This window comes from Notolepis coatsorum (genome assembly GCF_963971535.1).
Source record: "Notolepis coatsorum genome assembly, chromosome: 18".
Lineage (NCBI taxonomy): Eukaryota > Metazoa > Chordata > Actinopteri > Aulopiformes > Paralepididae > Notolepis > Notolepis coatsorum.
The window spans coordinates 16,726,799-16,745,329 of NC_140182.1; the positions used below are offsets into that span (position 1 = coordinate 16,726,799).

Here is an 18,531-nt window from a genome sequence, read left to right on the forward strand (position 1 = left end):
GAAAATACGGCGATATTGTCTTCGTCACTGGAGTGTCTGGAAGATGGTGATCATTCTAAAATCCTCCACCGGTTTTCGTATTGGGAGCACGCCGCTGCATGCCTCTCAACTGCAGTTCTTTGCTGTGTTGGTTGGGGTGAAACCTTTCAGGACACAGCTGAACTGTAGGACGCGCCGCTGTTGTGAGAAGCGGTGGGTTTTCAGGTTGGTGAGTACTGTTTTTGCTTGCGGCTCCACTTGTCTGTTAGTGCTATGGGGGCTAACTGACAATGTTTACGAACACCGGCCCCAGATTAAGGTCTTTTGTTCAGCCTCTTAGGCAGCAGCGGAAGACCTTGATCTGAAGCCCATTATAGTTTAACTAGTGGGCCACGACCATTAACACTGGTGATCCCTGTGTTTTCTGGACGAGTGGATGTCTCTCTGTCACCGTGTTAGGCCCCATCTTTCATATCCAAATGAGAGTATTCCCTCACGAGGAGATATGGGCATAGATGTTCATTAGCGGAAGATCTGTGTTCAAAGTCAGCTACACAGGCCAGTTGGTTATTGTGCTGGCTCCGTCGGGTGTTGGTAAAATCACCGTTGTAAAACTGTGTTAACATCTTGTTTCTCTTTTCTCTTAAAAAGTGAGGAGGGTTTCAGAACGGCGGCCTGTCTGGGTGAGTGTTATATCATTGTGTACAAGTTCAGGTGATAGCTGCTTAGCTTACGTGCTAGTGGTGGCCTACTGTTAGCCAGTCAGCTGTTAGCTGCGGCGCTAGCCTGCTGTGATCACTAGGTGGCCTACCTAGGTTGGGCCTACTGTTAGCCAGTCAGCTGTTAGCTGCGGCGCTAGCCTGCTGTGATCACTAGGTGGCCTACCTGGCTAGGCTAGGAAACGTTAGCTTGCTGCTATCGGCCGAGGCCCAGCGCGGGGTGGCTCCGGCCCCTCGCGCGCCGCCACGGTTCCCAACTCCCTTCTCCCTCACGGGGAGAGGCGGGGGGGATTCGAAGCTCCCCTCTGGTCGCGTGCGCCGTTCGCTCGGCGTCTCGCGGGCAGGGGCGGTAGCGACCGACGGTTGGAGCGGCCGTTAGCTTAATGCTACTCTGTTGAACGTGCTTTGATTATAACATGTTTTAAACACTCTTGACTACAACGTCATCTTTGACAGAGGATGTTCGTCGAACCTGCCCTGGGCCAGGACGGCAAGGCCTGCGTCAACAAGGGGGACCGTAGCGACGGGATGGAGCGGCGACGCTGCCCGGATCGAACAACACAGAACGGCTGTGTTTACTACGGTGCCTTGAGACTGCACTTCGCTGATCTACGCTCCGGGTAGGCAAGGTTTGGCCAGACCTTGTACACTTCTTCTGGCTTTCCCTTCTAAATGTTTTATAAATAACGATGTTTTCCAAAACGAGTGTTGCTGCACTACATTTAGGATACGACGCGAGTTATAAGTGAATTGTCTTGTCACTGGTATTTAGCTTCTCCATGCAAATCGGGTTGTTGTTACAGATGTGAAAATGATCTGGTTTGTTGTGTTGAGAAACATCATGTGTGTTTATATGTACCGTGTACTCACAACTAAGGGGGTTAACTAACCTATAAAGCTATGCTTAGTGACAAATGAGTAAAGAATGTTTCTTTTCTCAGCCTGTAATGACAATGAACAGTGTGTTCACATATTAACAGGTTTTCCTGTTTTAACTGGCCGTATTAAGGGTAAAGTAGGAGGATTGTGTTTCCCCCCGGTTCCCTGGGGACTTCTTCATCCTCCTCTCAGACATGTTGTTGCACTACATTGTGTCACTGTGTGGTAGGGATGCGATGTAACCCTTAGCTTGATTGCTGAGGTTGTGCTACAACTGCTGGAGAAACTTTATTTTCCTAAAAGAAAAGATTGTTTGGCCGCTTTCGTGTGTGCTTAGCAAGGCCTGTGGCCGATACTAATAGAGAATTATGTATTCTCTCATTATGAAAAACGGCGTTCCTCTGTAGAGTGTTTTTGCCATTTTTTGTAGGTGATGATGGGTTGTGTGTGTCATGTGACCTACAACTGGGTTGGACTGGCCACAGAAGCACATGTGTAAGTTGGTACCGGGGCTCTTGGAGAGCCCTCTCTATTCTGTGTTTTTTCCTTAGTAAAAATCAGATAGCAGGTTAGCTCATGCACTGTGTGAAGCTGTCAGACGCTTCATGGAGCTGACTATGACTGTGTCATACTCTCTTTTTGTCATTACATCGTATCATGGGTGTGGGGTCGTAAAGGGGTGAACTGGTAACCTTTTCCTCCCCCTTTTTTCTGTTGGTCAGGGGTAAACCCACCTGTCCTTCAAGGTTCCTGTCACGTTGCGGTTCGGCACGTTACAGGGTGAGGGGGGGGGGGGGGGGGGGGGGGGGGGAGTTTCCTGGTCCCACGGCCTGGAATATTGGGCGTGTGCACCGCAGAAATTCCCCCGCCATAGAGTACGTCACCGTGCGCGTCTCTGTTGGTAGGACTTCCGTGTGCTGTTCAGGTCCATGTGATGGATCTGTTTCGGGGGGTGGTCAGGGCTCCTCCTCACCAAGCTCCTATTCGGGCCTTCTGTGAGTTGGGACTCCTTCCGTGAGGAGGGAGCCTCCTTCAGAGTACAGAGCCTCCGCGGGATGATTCTGACCGGCCCGCCAAAGATTACATGATAATAAAAAAAAAAAAATTTAAATTTTTTTTTCTTTTTTTTATATATATATATATTTTTTTTTAACTTTTTTCTTTTCATGTCAACGTTAACACGCACAATTGAGCCAAAAGTCACTCAATTAATGACAGATTTCATTGATAAATTGAGGGAAAACTTTGCAAGTCGATTTGATGAATTTGACATGTCCAGAGAATTGATGCATTTTGTGAGCAACCCATTTGCCAATGTAGCTGCTATTTCCACAAAAGGACAAGAGTTCCTTGCATCACTTCACATTGATGAAGGTCTCCTGCAACTTGAAATAATTGACATGCAAGCATCATCTGCTCTGAAGCAGGCACTTGAGAATGAATCCACCACAACATTTTGGATAAAGTGTATTCATGTCAAGACATTCCCCAAAATAAAAACGCTGGCAATATCTGTGCTAACAATGTTTGGCTCAACATACACCTGTGAATCCAGTTTCTCTCACATGAATGCCATTAAAACAAGCAACCGTGCCTCCTTTACAAATGAGCATTTGCATCACTGTTTGCGGGTAGCCCTCACTTCCTATGAACCCTTTTTCTCTGCCATTGCCCAGTCAAAGAAGTGCAATCGCTCTCATTAGATGTGTGTATGTAGGCTAGGCCTGTCTGCCCCCCACCCCCCCCCTGATGTTTGAGAGTTAAGAGTGGACAATAAGTGCTAATAAGATGCTGTGATTTGCTGTTGTTGCACAGACATGAAGCACTTTTTCATAAGCTCAGCTGCACTATAAATGTGTTTTTTTGTTCAAGTGTTGATGTTAGAATGTTCAGATGCACATCATGCACTTGTTTGTTTTTTATTTTATTTTTATATTGAAATGTTGAAGAGGAGATGTTGCAGTTGTTGCACAGTCATAAATTAAGCACTTTTTGCAGGAGATGTTGCAGATGTGGCACATAAATTAAGCACTTTTTTTTAAAAGTATACTACTTTTGCAATGTAGTTAAATAAAAGTTGCGAAAATGTGGTTGCGTGTTGTGTCAAGTGTACATATATTCATAGCACGGGGAGGCGCCGTGGCAGTCCGGCCCTGGCCCCTTGGGTTTCTGACAATGTGGCCCCCTGAACAATTTAGTTGAATAGCCCTGCTCTAGAAGGAGTCCTACTCTATTGTGTATGTATTCGATTCAATTCGATTATTGAGTGTGTATGGGTTCAGTGCCTCCTCCCCGGAGAGCCCTAAAACCAATTTTTTACATGGCTCAGGGTGCAATATATTCTTTTCAATCTGTACAGCTCGCGTGGGAAGTCTCTCTGGGGATTCCCGTCTCCTTCCTATGGGAGGGTGGTGGGATGTAAAAATGTGAAAAAATTTTACCCCCGGCTGTGTAGACTGGGATACATACTGTTGGTGCTTCCTTCTTTTCTACTAAAAAGAGTTGGAGTTAGGAAGTATCACACCCCTCTTGTCGTTCCCCTGGGCGCCTTGGGGATTTAATGACAGGTCTAAATAGCCTGTTCATTGATGTGGGTGTGTCCCGACGCACGTATAGTGCTAGCTCGGGGTGTTCTGTAAACAGGCGACTTGGTTGCTTGAGGTTAAAACGGCGTTTTTATAAAGCAACTGGGATGGAGGTTTTTCCTCTTCCGACGACCAAATCCAACGACCTGGTTTGGTTATCGACGGATTCTCGTTCATATCTGGGGGATGATGACGGAATGGATCTGAACATACGTAGAGGGGTCTCACGCCCTGGGGGTGGGCCACCGGGCGCGGTTCGCCCGAACGTCTGGGTGGCGCCTTCTTTTCATGTTTAAGATCAACACGCATATCTGCCCCTTCTCCTGGAGTAGGCATGTCGGCGTGGTTAGGGCACGGGACTGGTTCTGGTCACGCTGGTCCGGATCAGTTGAACCCGTTGTCCGCCGGGGATGCAGATCTGCTGTTCTGGTACCCTGAGGGACTTGGGCTTTTTTCAGGGGGAAAAATGCCAGGTCGGTCCGGGTGTCACAGGGTTAAGCACTATGGAGACCCTGGTTGGGTACGTTTTTTACTCAGCACTGTCGTAATGGCTTACGGCCATGCCAACCTGTACACGCTCGATCTCGTCAGATCTCGGCCGCTAGACAGGTTGGTCCTGGTTAGTACTTGGTTGGGAGACCGCCTGGGAATACCAAGTACGGTGTGCTTGGGGTTGGTTCTCCATTCCTTTTCGCTCCTCTCTCACGCATGGCGAAGAGGGGCCTGTTGGGGTGGTCTTTGACCTCCTCTGGTGACCCTGTGCTTCCCGTATCGCCGGGTCCGGTCTGAAGTAATGTTTCGTCGACCCGTAGGCCTGGGTTAACCCTTTTTTGAAAAACTGAAACACTTGTACTGCGGTATAGCCGGTGTATACCCGCAGGTGTGTTTTGGAGTTTTTTCTTGAGGGGTTATAGGAACAACCACCGCATTGGGTAACACCAAGGTGGTTGATTCCCTGGTGTGTTGGAGCAGTGTCAACTCCCGGGTTCACCGTTTGAGGGTGCCCCTGCACGTTCATGACGTCTGCCAATCGTGTCAGCCTTCTCTGCCTCAACCCCTCTGGGTGGGTTTTTTTTAAATGGAGGCTTGGTCATGCAACACCGCCAGCTTACGCCCCTTCCGCCGGGGGCGGCTGTGTTCAGCTGTCCCCTCTGGCGCCTGTCTCGTCCGCAGTCTCCAGGCTAGGGTTAATAGCCTGTTGCCTGGTTTTTCCCCGGTGCGCTGCCTGCTTCCGTTGGTTAACCTTTTTTGTGTGCTTACGGCCATGCTGACAGGCGGTGTACTATTGGGGGGACAGGGCCCGCTCGGCTGAGGGGCCTTTGTCCGAATACGCTGGCGATGTGGGGGGCGGGGTCACTAAGTGCCCACCTGGTGGGGTCTTGATGCTGGCATCATGGACTTCTCCGGGCCCCCGTTCCAGGGGGTCCAGTCCCTTTGGTGGGTCTGGGTCTTCCTTCGCGCTCCGCTGCCACGGGGTTGGGTTTGCCCTTGACCCCGTGATTCTGGGGGCAGTAACGAGGTTGTTCCCTCCGTTCGTTCCCGGGTGGCATGCGGGTTGCGCGTGTGTGTAGTCGTGGGGTCAAGCCACGGTCTGCTCACCCTGTGCGTTGAGTTGCTTGAGTGCCTCTTCGCACGGTCGGGTCCGTCGCCCTCACGTGAAGCCCCCAATAGGGGGGGTGCCCTCCATTAGGGGGGGTCGGGGGGGCTCAGTCCTCCCTGATCTGATGGTTGTGGGGGGCCTCAGCGGGGTACATTTGTCGAGCTTCTAGCTCCCGCTCAGCTCCTATTATGCAATGAGATGCTGAGCGGGAGCTAGTGTGATACAGAACGTTAGGTTATGACTATAACCAAGTTCTGTTAACACTAGTGGACGCTCAGCATCTAGGCGCCGCTGCGGCCCTTGATTTTTCATTGTGGTGAAATTTGTTGGGAAGGAGATGAGTGTGTGGCACCACCCCTGCTTATATAGGTAAGCGGATGGGGGTGTGGCCAGATGAATGCTGGCATTTAAAGGTACATTTTGAAATTTATTCAGTGTATATATGCTGAAGCGAGATATATGCAATGAGATGCTGAGCGTCCACTAGTGTTAACAGAACTTGGTTATAGTCATAACCTAACGATAATGATTGAACCGGCATTTAAACAAAACAGAACAGTGTAAACACAAGAGAACTGTTACACTAAAAAAAAAACGATTGAGAAAACTCTTAACATTCACTCTCGGGTATTACTTGACAAAAGCCAAGGATTAAAAAATTGCATGCTATTTTCATTGGCAACGCAAGCTCCAAATTCACAATGAGATCAAGTCATCTCTCCCCCCCCCCCCCCCCCCCAGCTGGTTCTATAGCTGCACACACACTGGCCTCAGAACAAACAAAGACCCATGCTCTCTCACTGGTACAGACAGCAAGAAATGTATCAAAACTGATAAATAAATGCATCGGGTGCTGCCTGCCTTGTTAAAACAATGGGCCTCAATGAAATGCCTTTGTTTTCCCCCCACAAGCGTTTCATTTATGTGCTTATTTTCTGTATTTAACGGAACGCTGGCTCCTCACAGAGTGAGGATTGTCTCGTAAGGACCCGGGTGTTGAGGGACAGCCGGGGGACAAAGAGCCTGCATCCGTCTCGCAGAGTCGAGTGAAGAATAGAAGATTATTTTAGCTGAATCTAATACAGCCATACGAATAACCTCAACAGCATTTACAATGTTGCTTACTGGTACCTATGTAGTGTGAAAATTATACCAAGTAATTTGGGTGGGGGGGCGGGGGGGGGGTCTTCAAGGCAGTTGTTAGTGACCCACTACTACTACTGTCCAGTAGTGGATTATTGTTTCTTTCAGGGGGGGTTCTAGAGTGATTCTGGGGTGCTAAGGACCCCCCCCCCATAATTAGTTTTCTGTCCACTATTGTTTCCCTGATGGCTTTCATACACAGAACAGTGCAGTAGGTTTAATTATTAGGCATCATTATTTTTTTTATTTTTTTTTTATTGAACTTTTCCCCCCTCCTTTTTCCTCCGATTTTCTCCCATCCCAATGTTAGTCGTTATGCCAATTCCCAATCCCCTTCCTGGTCGCTGCGCACTTACCCCCCACAGTTGGTCTGGGAGAGTGGAGGCTATCACGTGCTTCCTCCGACACACGTCTAGCCAATCAACCGCTTCTTTTCACCTGGCAGCGCGGACTCTCACTGAGAGCGTGTAACGTGTGGAAGGATCACACTACCGCCCTTAGATCCTATCCGCGCTTAGCAGGCGCCCCGACCGAACTGTAGGAGTCGCTGTTTACAACGACCCGGACCCACCCAGCCAGCTTCTCCCACCCTCTAATACTGCCAATTGTATTAGTGTGAACGGCCAGCCAAGCTGGTGACAAAACCCCGGAGCTGTGAGCTGGATTCGAACGAACAGGCGAATCCAGCGTCTCCGGGGTTTGTGACGAACGCAATCTCCGCTACGCCACCTGACCGCCTATTAGGCATCATTATAACCAAGGTGCAGTTTATTTCTAATCAAATAATGTCAAATAAGGTGAAAATCAAACCCACCATCACTGATATTATTCCGATCCGCACCTTCTGGGGAAATTGGGGTGTCATAGCAGCATGGGGGGGGGGGGGGGGGTACAGGTATGGGCAGGGTAATAGTAGAAAGACATAAACATAGGCAATCAAATTAGATCTACATGTAAAAAAAATTTTATATGAGTGAAACAATTATAATAACAGTGTAAACAATATAATTAACTCTGAATATAAGAATGTGGTAAAGTAAACAGTGTAATCAAAGGTGCAGATGAGGGTCTGTATGAGTTATATTATACATTACAATAAATATGGGCAATAAATAATTAGATTCTGAATATATACTATGAGTAAGTATAAAGTAGCAAACAGTATACACAGGTGCAGTATACACAAGGTACCCTAACTGGCATAATATACGTCATACGTTATATGTTTGTAGTCTGTGCAGGTTTGGTCAGACACACTATATTATGATTTATATTTACTCTCATTTTCCTCAATGCAAAACTGATATTAAATATAAGTATACTGGACTGGCAAGGGGTGTCATTTGTGGAAGGGATGAATACATACAGCTGTCATTGTGTTGTACGTAAATGAACGGACATGCAGTTTTCTTTGTATGTTGCAATTAAAAATATGTGAGAGGTGACACACTGTTTACTGGACATAAAGCAACAATAAGACGCAGACGTCCATCTCTGTTGACACAAACATCACAATCAGAATGAGCTCTATTCTTTTTTGTATTCATTCATGATTCAAAGAACTTATATGCTATACTTCACATACTGTTTTTCCTACTGTAGCCTAGATTTACATTACTTTTATTCAAAGCGACTATCAAGTTGTGTACAACAAGTCAGCAGGAAGGGTATACCACTCTAGCAGCTAAGGGTCAGTAACATTGTTCATCAACTGAACTGAGTGCTACAGACTTCAGTGCATAGTATAGACATATTAGCATAGTAGGTAGTTGTAACTGAGGGGTTACAAAACCCTGACTGTATTAAAGATTGTGATAGATTAAACCACTGCTAATTATCATTATTATTACTTGCCAGACAGTACAGTTATAATATGGCAGACACTCTAATACGCCTAATCCTCGGTCCTCGAAGCTAGCCCGAGGTAAGATCTTCAAGGTGGTTAAATCCAAACGACAGTGGGTATTAACGAGGCTCTTCTCCACGGTAGTACGTTCCACAATCACTATAATCCAACCAATACTGGTTCTGCAATCGCCGCAGTAGGTTCCAATATGCACATGTCCAGTAGTTCCACGACTAGGCCCTCCTCGTGTACTGCACTAATTACTAAGTCCACGCACACTTGCTAAGGTTTTACCTATAGTTACTAACGAACGAACTGCTTGGTAATGCCGCACAACGAACGAACTGCTGTAACACGATTCACACTTAATGACGACTCTTTACTTCACATTAAGCTAAGTCGAACTTGACGTTACTGCATTAACTCTGACACTTTTACTATTCACTTCGCACGTTAGGTTCACAACACTCTGTTTAGACGAACTGCTTCACACTACATTAGAATCACACTACTGCTGCTGCGCCTTCCACGATATATATACTTAAGTGGCTTTCTAGTGCCAAGCCTCAGCTCTCGTCTGGAATCAATGCGCCGGCACCAGGCATGTCCCAACATGCCCAGACTCGCCTTTGAACCTGACTTCAGGGGCGCGGTGCCTGGCGCCGAGAACGTCAAGGGCATTATCCAATGAGGAAAGTGAATATTACTAGGATTCAAACGCAGGCTTAAAGGGATATAGCTTATATATATAAATAATATACAAGTTATATAAAACAATAAAACGTAGATTCTCAGCTTTAATCTGGCCCTTCACAACAGTAGTAGTATAGGCAAGGTAGATTACTTAGTAGCAGAGTGCATAATAGTAAAAGACAGTATGAAGGTTAGTCGTTTTTTGTATTCGTTTTTTATCATTTCAGATATTATTTGAAGAAGTGTGTTTTTAGTCAACGATGGAAAATTGGGTGGGTTTCAGCTGTCCTGACTGTGGTGGGAAGTTCGTTCCACCATTGTGGAGCGAGGATCGAGAATAGCCTGCTTAGGACCGAGAATAGCCTGTTTTAGGCCTGAGAATAGCCTGCTTAGGCCTGAGAATAGCCTGCTTAGGACCGAGAATAGCCTGCTTTAGGACCGAGAATAGCCTGGGACCGAGAATAGCCTGCTTAGATCTTTTGACAATTTACTTTGAATCAGTCAACACTCATTATTAAGCTCCTTTTAGCCTGAAATGAGAGAATGTTAGTCTGGGAACCAAACCTGTGATGTCAACATCCCCAACTATAGGGACTCCCTAATGTCACCTTAATGAAACCCTTACACCTTAACCCTAACCTCACCGGACACCCAACGCCTGATTTTCTTGCACATGAGGATAGGGTTGGGTACGGTTCACATTTGAACCGATATCGGTACCAGTACCAGTACCAGTTCCTGGAATTTGATGTTGATACCCAACAGTACCTTTTTTGGTACGTTAACTCTCTGTAATAACATTACAACAAACTTTATTTCAGTTGTAAAAAATTTAAATAAGTCCAAACTTCTCAATTTCAACATTGTTGTTTATTTAGAACATTTTGTAACACACCACACAAAATAAATGGCATGATCATGTGTTATGTTTTTTAATGTTTTGAATTTCAACATTATCTGGCCATCCTCAGTAAATATGATGAAACTCCTCTGACCTCGTCTGGTCTTTCTAAAGATCCAGGAGACAGGGATAGTAATATATATTTGTGGAAAAGGCTTCCTCTTGTCTAGTAATATTGCACTCTTATACTAAACATGTAAAGGTACCGAGATCTGGTACCAATTGATCTAGCATGAATCGGTACTCGGTAGTATCGATGTACCGATGTACCGGTATTCGGTACCATTAAAAGTACTGAATTTGGTACCCAACCCTAGTGAGGAGACACTTTCCTGTTCAGCTCCAGAGACGGAAGATAACAGTCAGGCTTAAAGGGAAATTCCACCCTAAAATAGAATCCACATGTTATTTCCACAATGTATAGAAATAGAAATACTTCAGTGAAAGTACTTAGTTACTTCCAACCCGTGGGCATCAGGGAAGCTGAAGCAAAGTCTCTGAACTTATGAGTCCACAAAGTCAGTCTCACATTCATGGCCCATCTTGATGACATCACAGATTGGAGTCTTGGCGCTGTTCATGTTCACATGTGCATATGATTTTAATTCCTAAATGCAATATTTCCTTTTAAACTTGAGATATTTAAACAGAAAGTAATCAGTTCTAATCCTTTGAACACGTCTCCATCCGGAGGACAAATGAGGTATTGCAGTCTGGTGACTCGGATGCTGAGATTTGGCGTCGGTGTCATTGAATCAGAGACTTCGTCCAAAATATTTCTACAAGTTCCATGTACTCGAGATTCGAGATTGCCATATTCTGAGAGCACCAAATGCTCCTACAGTTCACTTCTGTGCCGGTCGGTTGGAGTGTGTGAAACGTCTCCCTTCATCAGGCCAGTGATGGAACGTAACTAAGTATTTTTTACTCAAGTACTGTACTTCAGTACAATTTCTAGCTACTTGTACTTTACGTGTTTTAATTTTAGGCAACATTATACTTTTATTTACAATATTTTCTTTGTATATTTTACAATATTGTACTTACTTTTACACTGGTGGTGAAGGAGGCAATTTCCACCCTACATTGTAAAGCGCTTTGAGTGTCTAGAAAAGCGCTATAATGCAATTCATTATTATTATTATTGTTACTTATTATTACTTTTTACTCCACTACATTTATCTGAACCCATCAGTTACTAGTTACTTTGAAGAAAAAGATTTTGCATAGAAAACGATTATACTTTCACATTTGAAGCCTGTCGACTTCAAGCTGACGTAACCAGAGCAGCATAACTGGACCACACACCACTTTAACATAACGAATCAATGGATCGAGGATTGAACGCTCCCTAGCAGTGGGATACACAAACATCATGTAGAAGCACTTTTACTTTAGATACTTAAGTACATAAAAAAGCAAATACATATTTTACTTAAGTAAAATTTGAATGGGGGACTTTTACTTTTACTAGAGTACTAATTTATCTGGATATTTCTACTTTCACTTAAGAAAAGGAACTGGGTACTTCTTCCACCACTGTATGTGGCATGTCATAACATAAGATAAGGGAAATGCAGGTGTCATAGCAACATGGGGGAGGGGGGAGGGGAGGTACAGGTATGGGCAGGGTAATATTAGATATAGGCAATACAAAAAATAAGCAGTGTAAACTATATAATTAACTCTGAATATAAGCACATGAGCAAGTAGACAGTGTAATCAAAGGTGCAGATGAGGGTCTGTATGCCCATACATAGTTATATTATATGTTACGATAAATATGGACAATAACACTTAGAATCTGAATATATACTATGAGTAAGTCAAGTACACACAGGTGCAGTATACATAAGGTACCCTGACTGGCACTATATACGTAAATGGTAAATGGCTGCTTTTTTATATAGCGATTTTATCCAAAGTGCTTTACAATTTGTTACTCACATTTGACCCATTCACTCACACATTCACGCACACATTCACACACCGACGGCGGAGGCAACCATGCAAGGTGCCAACCTGCTCATCGGGAGCAATTAGGGGTTAAGTGTCTTGCTCAAGGACACATCGACACGCTGCCTGGGAGGAGCGGGAATTGAACCGGGAACCTCCAGATTGCCAGACGACTGCTCTACCTCCTGAGCCACTGTCGTCATAGCATATAGCATACATATAATGCGCTTTGGAGGAATAATGACACTAAGTGCATTTTCTTTTTATCTTACAGTTTTTTTCTAAATTAATGATAAAGAGACATTCAGAGACAGTGTTGTAAACTATACAGGCAAACATGCTGATATGTAAATTTCATATGTGCACTTCAGATGTCAAAATCTCACTGTTCAGAGCGCATTGTACGCCGCTGTATACAGCTCACCTGTGGGTCAGCTACAGGAAAAACTATGCAAAGACTTAATGTGGCTTATAATGATGCTCTACGACTGGTCTTGCGTGTCCCTAGATGGCACAGTGCCAGCCAGGTGTTTGTCAGTGTGGGTATACCTACATGTAAGGCACTTACAGGTACAGGTTTATGTGTCAGTTAGATGACTCATTGAACAGTGTTATTGTGGCCTTAATTAATCCTGTCAAAAGTAACACCGGGTTCAACTCTATCTTGTGGCGACATTGGAGAAAGAGCCTCTATGTTTTGACTGTGTATTTTTGATACCAAGGATTGTTGTTTTTACAGTTTTATATGTTTTGTATTGTATTGTTGTACTGTTTATTTAAAAAATATATATATTATGGACCTTTCTAAGTGGAATAAAGTTTAATTGAAATTTAATTGAAAACTAAAGGAGCGACAGTGACTCACAACACGACCCCCACCAGGCTCCCGTGGTCACGTTCCACTTCCTCGTTTCTCCTGTCCTTACTTCCCCTTGCCTCAGTCATGTGTGTTGCTATACTGTATAAAGTTATTCATTCCGGGAACTTCCCTCCCTTTGTATTCTTCCACTACCGCTTCAAACGCAATGCACTAAATGTCCATGTCAGTGTTTTTATTTATTAGATTTTTTTCAGAATATAGACCAAACACAGTTGCATTCACTATGTCTGTGGACCGGAAGCAACTTTGAAGACCTTTATTAACCGCACGACCCGAGGTAAGAGACAGAGATTGTGATATGAAAAGGACAAAAGGGGTCTTGATGGTATACTCAAAGAACCATGCAGCTCCAGAAACCTCTCGACCGAAGGAAAGCCTTCGACTGGATGTTTTAAGATACAAATGGCTGTCACTCAGAATATTGAATGTTTATCTCAAAAAGTGCTTGACGTACTTTTCTGTTCATCTAACTGTCCCCCGAGAGCTCAAGGTGTCCAGATGGCCGGCAAGGCAGACGGTCAAGAGACGCAGGTGCAGCGTTCAGACCCTGGAGAGACCTGTGAGGCCCTCAGTCTGTCTGAAGAAACATCTTACTGTGTGTGTGTGTGTGTGGCAAACAAAGCTCCTCAGCGTTTACCCAACCACTGTGTGTGCTTGTGTGTGTGTGTGTGTGTGTGTGTGTGTGTCTGTGTGTGTGTGTGTGCGTGTGTGTTTGTGTGTGTGTGTGTGTGTGTGTGTGTGTGTGTGTGTGTGTGTGTGTGTGTGTGTGTGTGCGTGTGTGTGTGTGCGTGTATGCGTGCATGCGTGTGTGCGTGCGTGCATGCGTGTGTGTGTGTGTGTGTTTGTGTGTGTGCATGCGTGCATGTGTATGTGCGTGCGTGCATGCATGTGTGTGTGTGTGTGCATGTGTATGTGTGTGCATGCATGTGTGTGTGTGTGTGTGTATGTGCGTGCGTGCATGCATGTGTGTTTGTGTGTGTGTGTGTGCGTGCGTGCGTGCGTGTGTGTGTGTGTGTGTGTGCATGCGTGCATGTGTGTGTGTGTGTGTGTGTGCGTGTGTGTGTGTGTGTAGATGAAGTCCCCAGCTCCTCTTGTATGACCACCAGGGAGCTTCAGCAGAACTGGAGGGCTGAGAAGAAGAGACTGCGACCGGCCAAGCTGCTGTTTGAGATCCCGTCCGCGCGCGTCACTGGCGGCCTGTCCAAATACGTGGTGAGGCTCATCGCATGTAGATGAACTTTGGACAATCTGTCTCCACATAATGATTAAATGATAAAGCTTACCACTCGGGAAGGGCTATCATACAAAAATATCATCTACAGACATAGATCTTTGAAAAAATTATATGTACGTTTATTCACAGAGTGGCACCGACAAGTGAAATTTTGGGCTCTGGCCCGTGGACTAACAGTGTCTACGTATCATGAGGATTTGGAGTCCAGATTCCTTGTTTTCATTTAAAGGTAGAATCTGTAATGCCGTCAAACAGCGACCTCTAGGCAAAAGAAGCCTGCTTGGTATTGCGCTTTGTCTATTGTTTTTTGATTTGGTCTGATGTGTGGGTTGGATTTTTTTTTTTATCCACTTTTTCTCCCATTTTCTATATTTTCTCCCATCCCAATTTCGTATCATGCAATTCAACCCTCCCCTGTCACGGACGCTGTTTCTTGCCTCCCACAAGCCGGCTGCAATGTGGACTAAGTCATACATAGCACAAGTCCCCTCCGGTACTTGAGGTAACAGCAGTCGCATCTTTTCACCTGCGCAGCTCGATCTCTCAGTGGCGAGGAGTAACGCCTGGGAGGCTCACGCTGCCCCCCGACACTTCCTGATTATACTGCGCAGGCGCACCAACCGACCTGTAGGAGTCGCTGTCCACAACGCCCGATCCCCACCCATCAGTTTCCCACCCCCTAATACGGCCAATGTGTATTAGTACGGATGACCAGCTAAACTGAAAGCAAATGTGGAGCGCTGGGCTCAAACTGACGAGCCCAGCGTCTCCAGCATTTCGTGGCGAGTACCTTGCCCACTACGCCACCTAGCCGCCCTATGTGTGGGTTGGATTTTATTAATTTATTATACTGTGAGTTTCTCCAGACCTCTCTTGGTAGAGCCTGAGGCGTGGCCAGCAGTAGCAGCCCCTCCCCTTCTATCCCCGCTGAAACATAAAACAAAACAACTGTAAACTAAATGAACTGTAAACAAAGAGCTACTGCTGTTGTCATCTTTTGCCAAGAGGTCACTGTTTGACGATGTTGCAGATTCTACCTTTAACATGATATTGCAATGTAATATGTATTCACGAATAGCTATTCTCTTATAGTTGTCAAATGTATTCACTAATAATTCACACAATTTTCTACAGCTCAATCAATCAAAAGTGTGAAATCCTCCTTTTCGGCCCCCCAAACCAAACCAGTGTCATTGCCAGCAGCCTGGGTAACCTGTCTCCCCTAGTCAAGCCCTTTGTTAAAAACCTGGGCATGCTATTTGACCCCGAGTTTACTTTCAATAGGCAGGTAAACTCTGTGGTGAAGGGGTGTTTTTTCCAGCTCCGGTCCATAGCCAGGATCAAGGCCATTCTCTCCCTCTCAGACCTGGAAAGAGTAATTCACGCCTTCATATCTTCACGCTTAGACTACTGTAACTCCCTGTACCTGGGGCTTAATAAATCTACCATAGCCTGTCTACAACTGCCCCAAAACGCTGCCGCTAGACTGCTCACAGGTACCCAGAAGAGAGCTCACATCACCTCTGTACTTGTCTCCCTCCCTAAGCTCCCGGTGCGCTATATACTATAGATTTCAAGGTCCTCCTATTGGTTTACAAAGCCCTAAATGGTAAGGCCCCTGCTTACCTAGAAGACCTCCTCACCCCCTATACCAACGCCAGGGCCCTCAGATCGGCTGACAAGGGTTTCTTAACCACCCATACTGTAGGTTCAATTTCAAGTCAAGGGGGGGGGGGGCGTGCTTTTGCAGTCGCAGCCCCTGACCAATGGAACAGCATCCCCTTGTCCATCAAATCTGCCCCCTCCATCGAGTCTTTTAAATCGAAACTCAAAACCCACCTAGACCGCCTGGCCTATACTTCCCACAAGCAAGTTGTCCTTCCGCGTTCCCGTTTTGCGCTCTGATTGACCACGCACGTTTCTGGTCATGTGACATGTGCGCCCAATCGCATGACGAGCAGTGTCTTAGCCCATTTCCGCGTAGAACAGCCTGCAAACGACCTAACGCCTAGTTTATCACTGGTTAAGCTTAGGCGACTCTTTTCGCAGTTGGTTACGGTTAGAGTTTGGAATCAGGGCTGGCGTTCTATCGCCATGCTCTAAGACAAACTCTAACCTTAACCAACTTCGAAAGAGCGCCTAAGCTTAACCGTCCAAAGAACTTGCTGTCACACGATTGGGCGCACATGTCACATGACCAGAAACGTCAGTGGCCAATCAGATTGCGCAAAAGGACAACTTGCTTGTGGGAAGTATAGACGCCGCCTGGCCTTCCCTGACTCACTTCCCTGACTCTTGCCTTGCTTGTTGACGTGTTGTTTTGTTTCCTTGTCTATCCGTTGGTTGTTTTTATTTTCTGTTTATTCTATACTTTAGCACTTTTCTTTGTCCTTAGCTATGTGAAGCACTTTGGTTGACAAGTGCCATGTCTAAACGTGCTATATAAATACTGCTGGTTCATTTCTAGTTCATTGTCTGAATGTATGTGCTTTGTACCATACTGTATATACTATACATCAGTAGTCCTGTGTCAATTATGTCCCTGCACTGTGTGACAAGGCAAATTCCCTGTATGTACAGTATGTACTGTATGTATAGGCAATATAGTGTTTGTGATTCTCTTTCTTATGTGTTCCCCAGGCATACCGGATTGTAGTAATGCTCTCTGGCAGCTATGACTCCAGTCATGTATCTGTGGAACGTCGCTACAATGACTTTGCCCGCGTCCACCAGCTGCTGCTTGAGGAATTCAGTGAGGAACTCGAGGAAGTGGCACTTCCCCGCAAACTTCTGACTGGGAATTTCAACCCGGAGAATATCTCAGAGCGCCGCGTGGCTCTCCAAGACTACCTAGCTAAACTGTACCGCGTCCGCTGTGTTCGGTATTCGCGCGTCTTCGTGGAATTCTTCACCGAGCAAGAGCAGAGGCGCGCACACGACCTACTGCGGTCAGGTCAGTTCAGGCCAGCGCTGGAACTGCTACAGATGCTTCTGAAGATTCTAGAGAAGCTGGCGCTGAGGCAAAGTCCCGTGCTGCTCGTACCCACTCTGTGTGCCCTCACGGTGTGCCACAGAGACCTGGGCGAACCGGGAGAAGCGCTCACTATGGCGAAGAGGGCACTGCCCCCAGTAAGACGCTACGGGCTCAAGCGCTACATAGCACCACTGTTGGAACTCATGGTGGATTTAGGGTACGAGTTGGGGCAACCTGTGGCTCAAATGCAAGAAGAATTGATTGCGGTAAAGGACGCAGAGAGGGGACTGGTGTCTTTTAAGTCTCTGAAGGAGGTGGTGGTACAGGATTTCAAGTAAAGCCGCGTTCCGACTGAAATTACCCTGAACTTTTAAGTCCCAGGAACTACATTTTGTACATTTTCTGTTCATGTCTGTACACCTCTACATGTGTATATCTCTATATGTAACGGATGGTACCGCGAAGTGCAGTCACGATGGACATCCGATGTTGTGAAGTGACTGGGGCGAGTAGCGGTGATATGGATTAAACTCACTCTCACCCTCAAAAGACACATAGACACGTTACAAAGCAGTGAGTTCACCTCTTGGTATAGAGGTCTGTGCTGTAGCCCGCGGTGCGGCAGACCGCGTGTTCGAAACTCCCTCGGGGCATCGGAGTTTAGGTGACGATGTCACTACCGTTACATATGTACACCTCTACATGTGTCAAGTACTGTATTGTATACTACTATGTTTGTACACCTCTACATGTAACACACAGTTAGTCTTTAACAAATACTGAACCTCCTGCAATTTGGATATTGCACTAGTGACTAGGCAATATCTCATACCCACTATTATTGATCCTCCAATCACAGCTGTTGCTTCCCTCAAACAACAGTTGTGATTGGAGGATCAAAAAAAGAGGGCAGGTTTGAGATAGGTCAATTGTTCAGCCCTAGTGGGGCAGGCTACACACTTTGAAGGATCTGAGGAACTTGCATGAATCCTGTTTCTTAACCTCGCAGCTGAGGTTGCGCAGGTCAACCACCATGACTGAAACCCTGACATTTTCCAGGCAATTATTTCAAGATTCAAGAGTTTTATTTGTCACATACATTCCAGGAATCCAGGGCATACAGTGAAATGCGGGTGGCCATG

At 45.8% G+C, this 18,531-nt stretch overlaps 1 protein-coding gene across 1 annotated transcript; it reads left to right on the forward strand.

The window, feature by feature from the left end:
* Positions 1-13,652: 13,652 nt before the first annotated feature.
* snx20 (sorting nexin 20) lies at positions 13,653-17,895 on the forward strand. Its single transcript, XM_084334954.1, has 3 exons — positions 13,653-13,740; positions 14,254-14,393; positions 17,056-17,895. Exons 1-3 carry the CDS (start codon positions 13,680-13,682, stop codon positions 17,725-17,727), a joined length of 873 nt encoding a protein of 290 aa, XP_084191080.1. The 5' UTR covers positions 13,653-13,679; the 3' UTR covers positions 17,728-17,895.
* The last annotated feature ends 636 nt before the right edge of the window (positions 17,896-18,531 follow it).

Coding starts and splice junctions, on each gene's coding strand:
- snx20 (XM_084334954.1), top strand. CDS start 13,680: ATGGCCGGCAAGGCAGACGGTCAAGAGACGCAGGTGCAGCGTTCAGAC. Junction 13,741..14,253: donor TTCAGACCCTGGAGAGACCT/GTGAGGCCCTCA, acceptor GTGTGTGTGTAG/ATGAAGTCCCCAGCTCCTCT. Junction 14,394..17,055: donor GCGGCCTGTCCAAATACGTG/GTGAGGCTCATC, acceptor TGTGTTCCCCAG/GCATACCGGATTGTAGTAAT.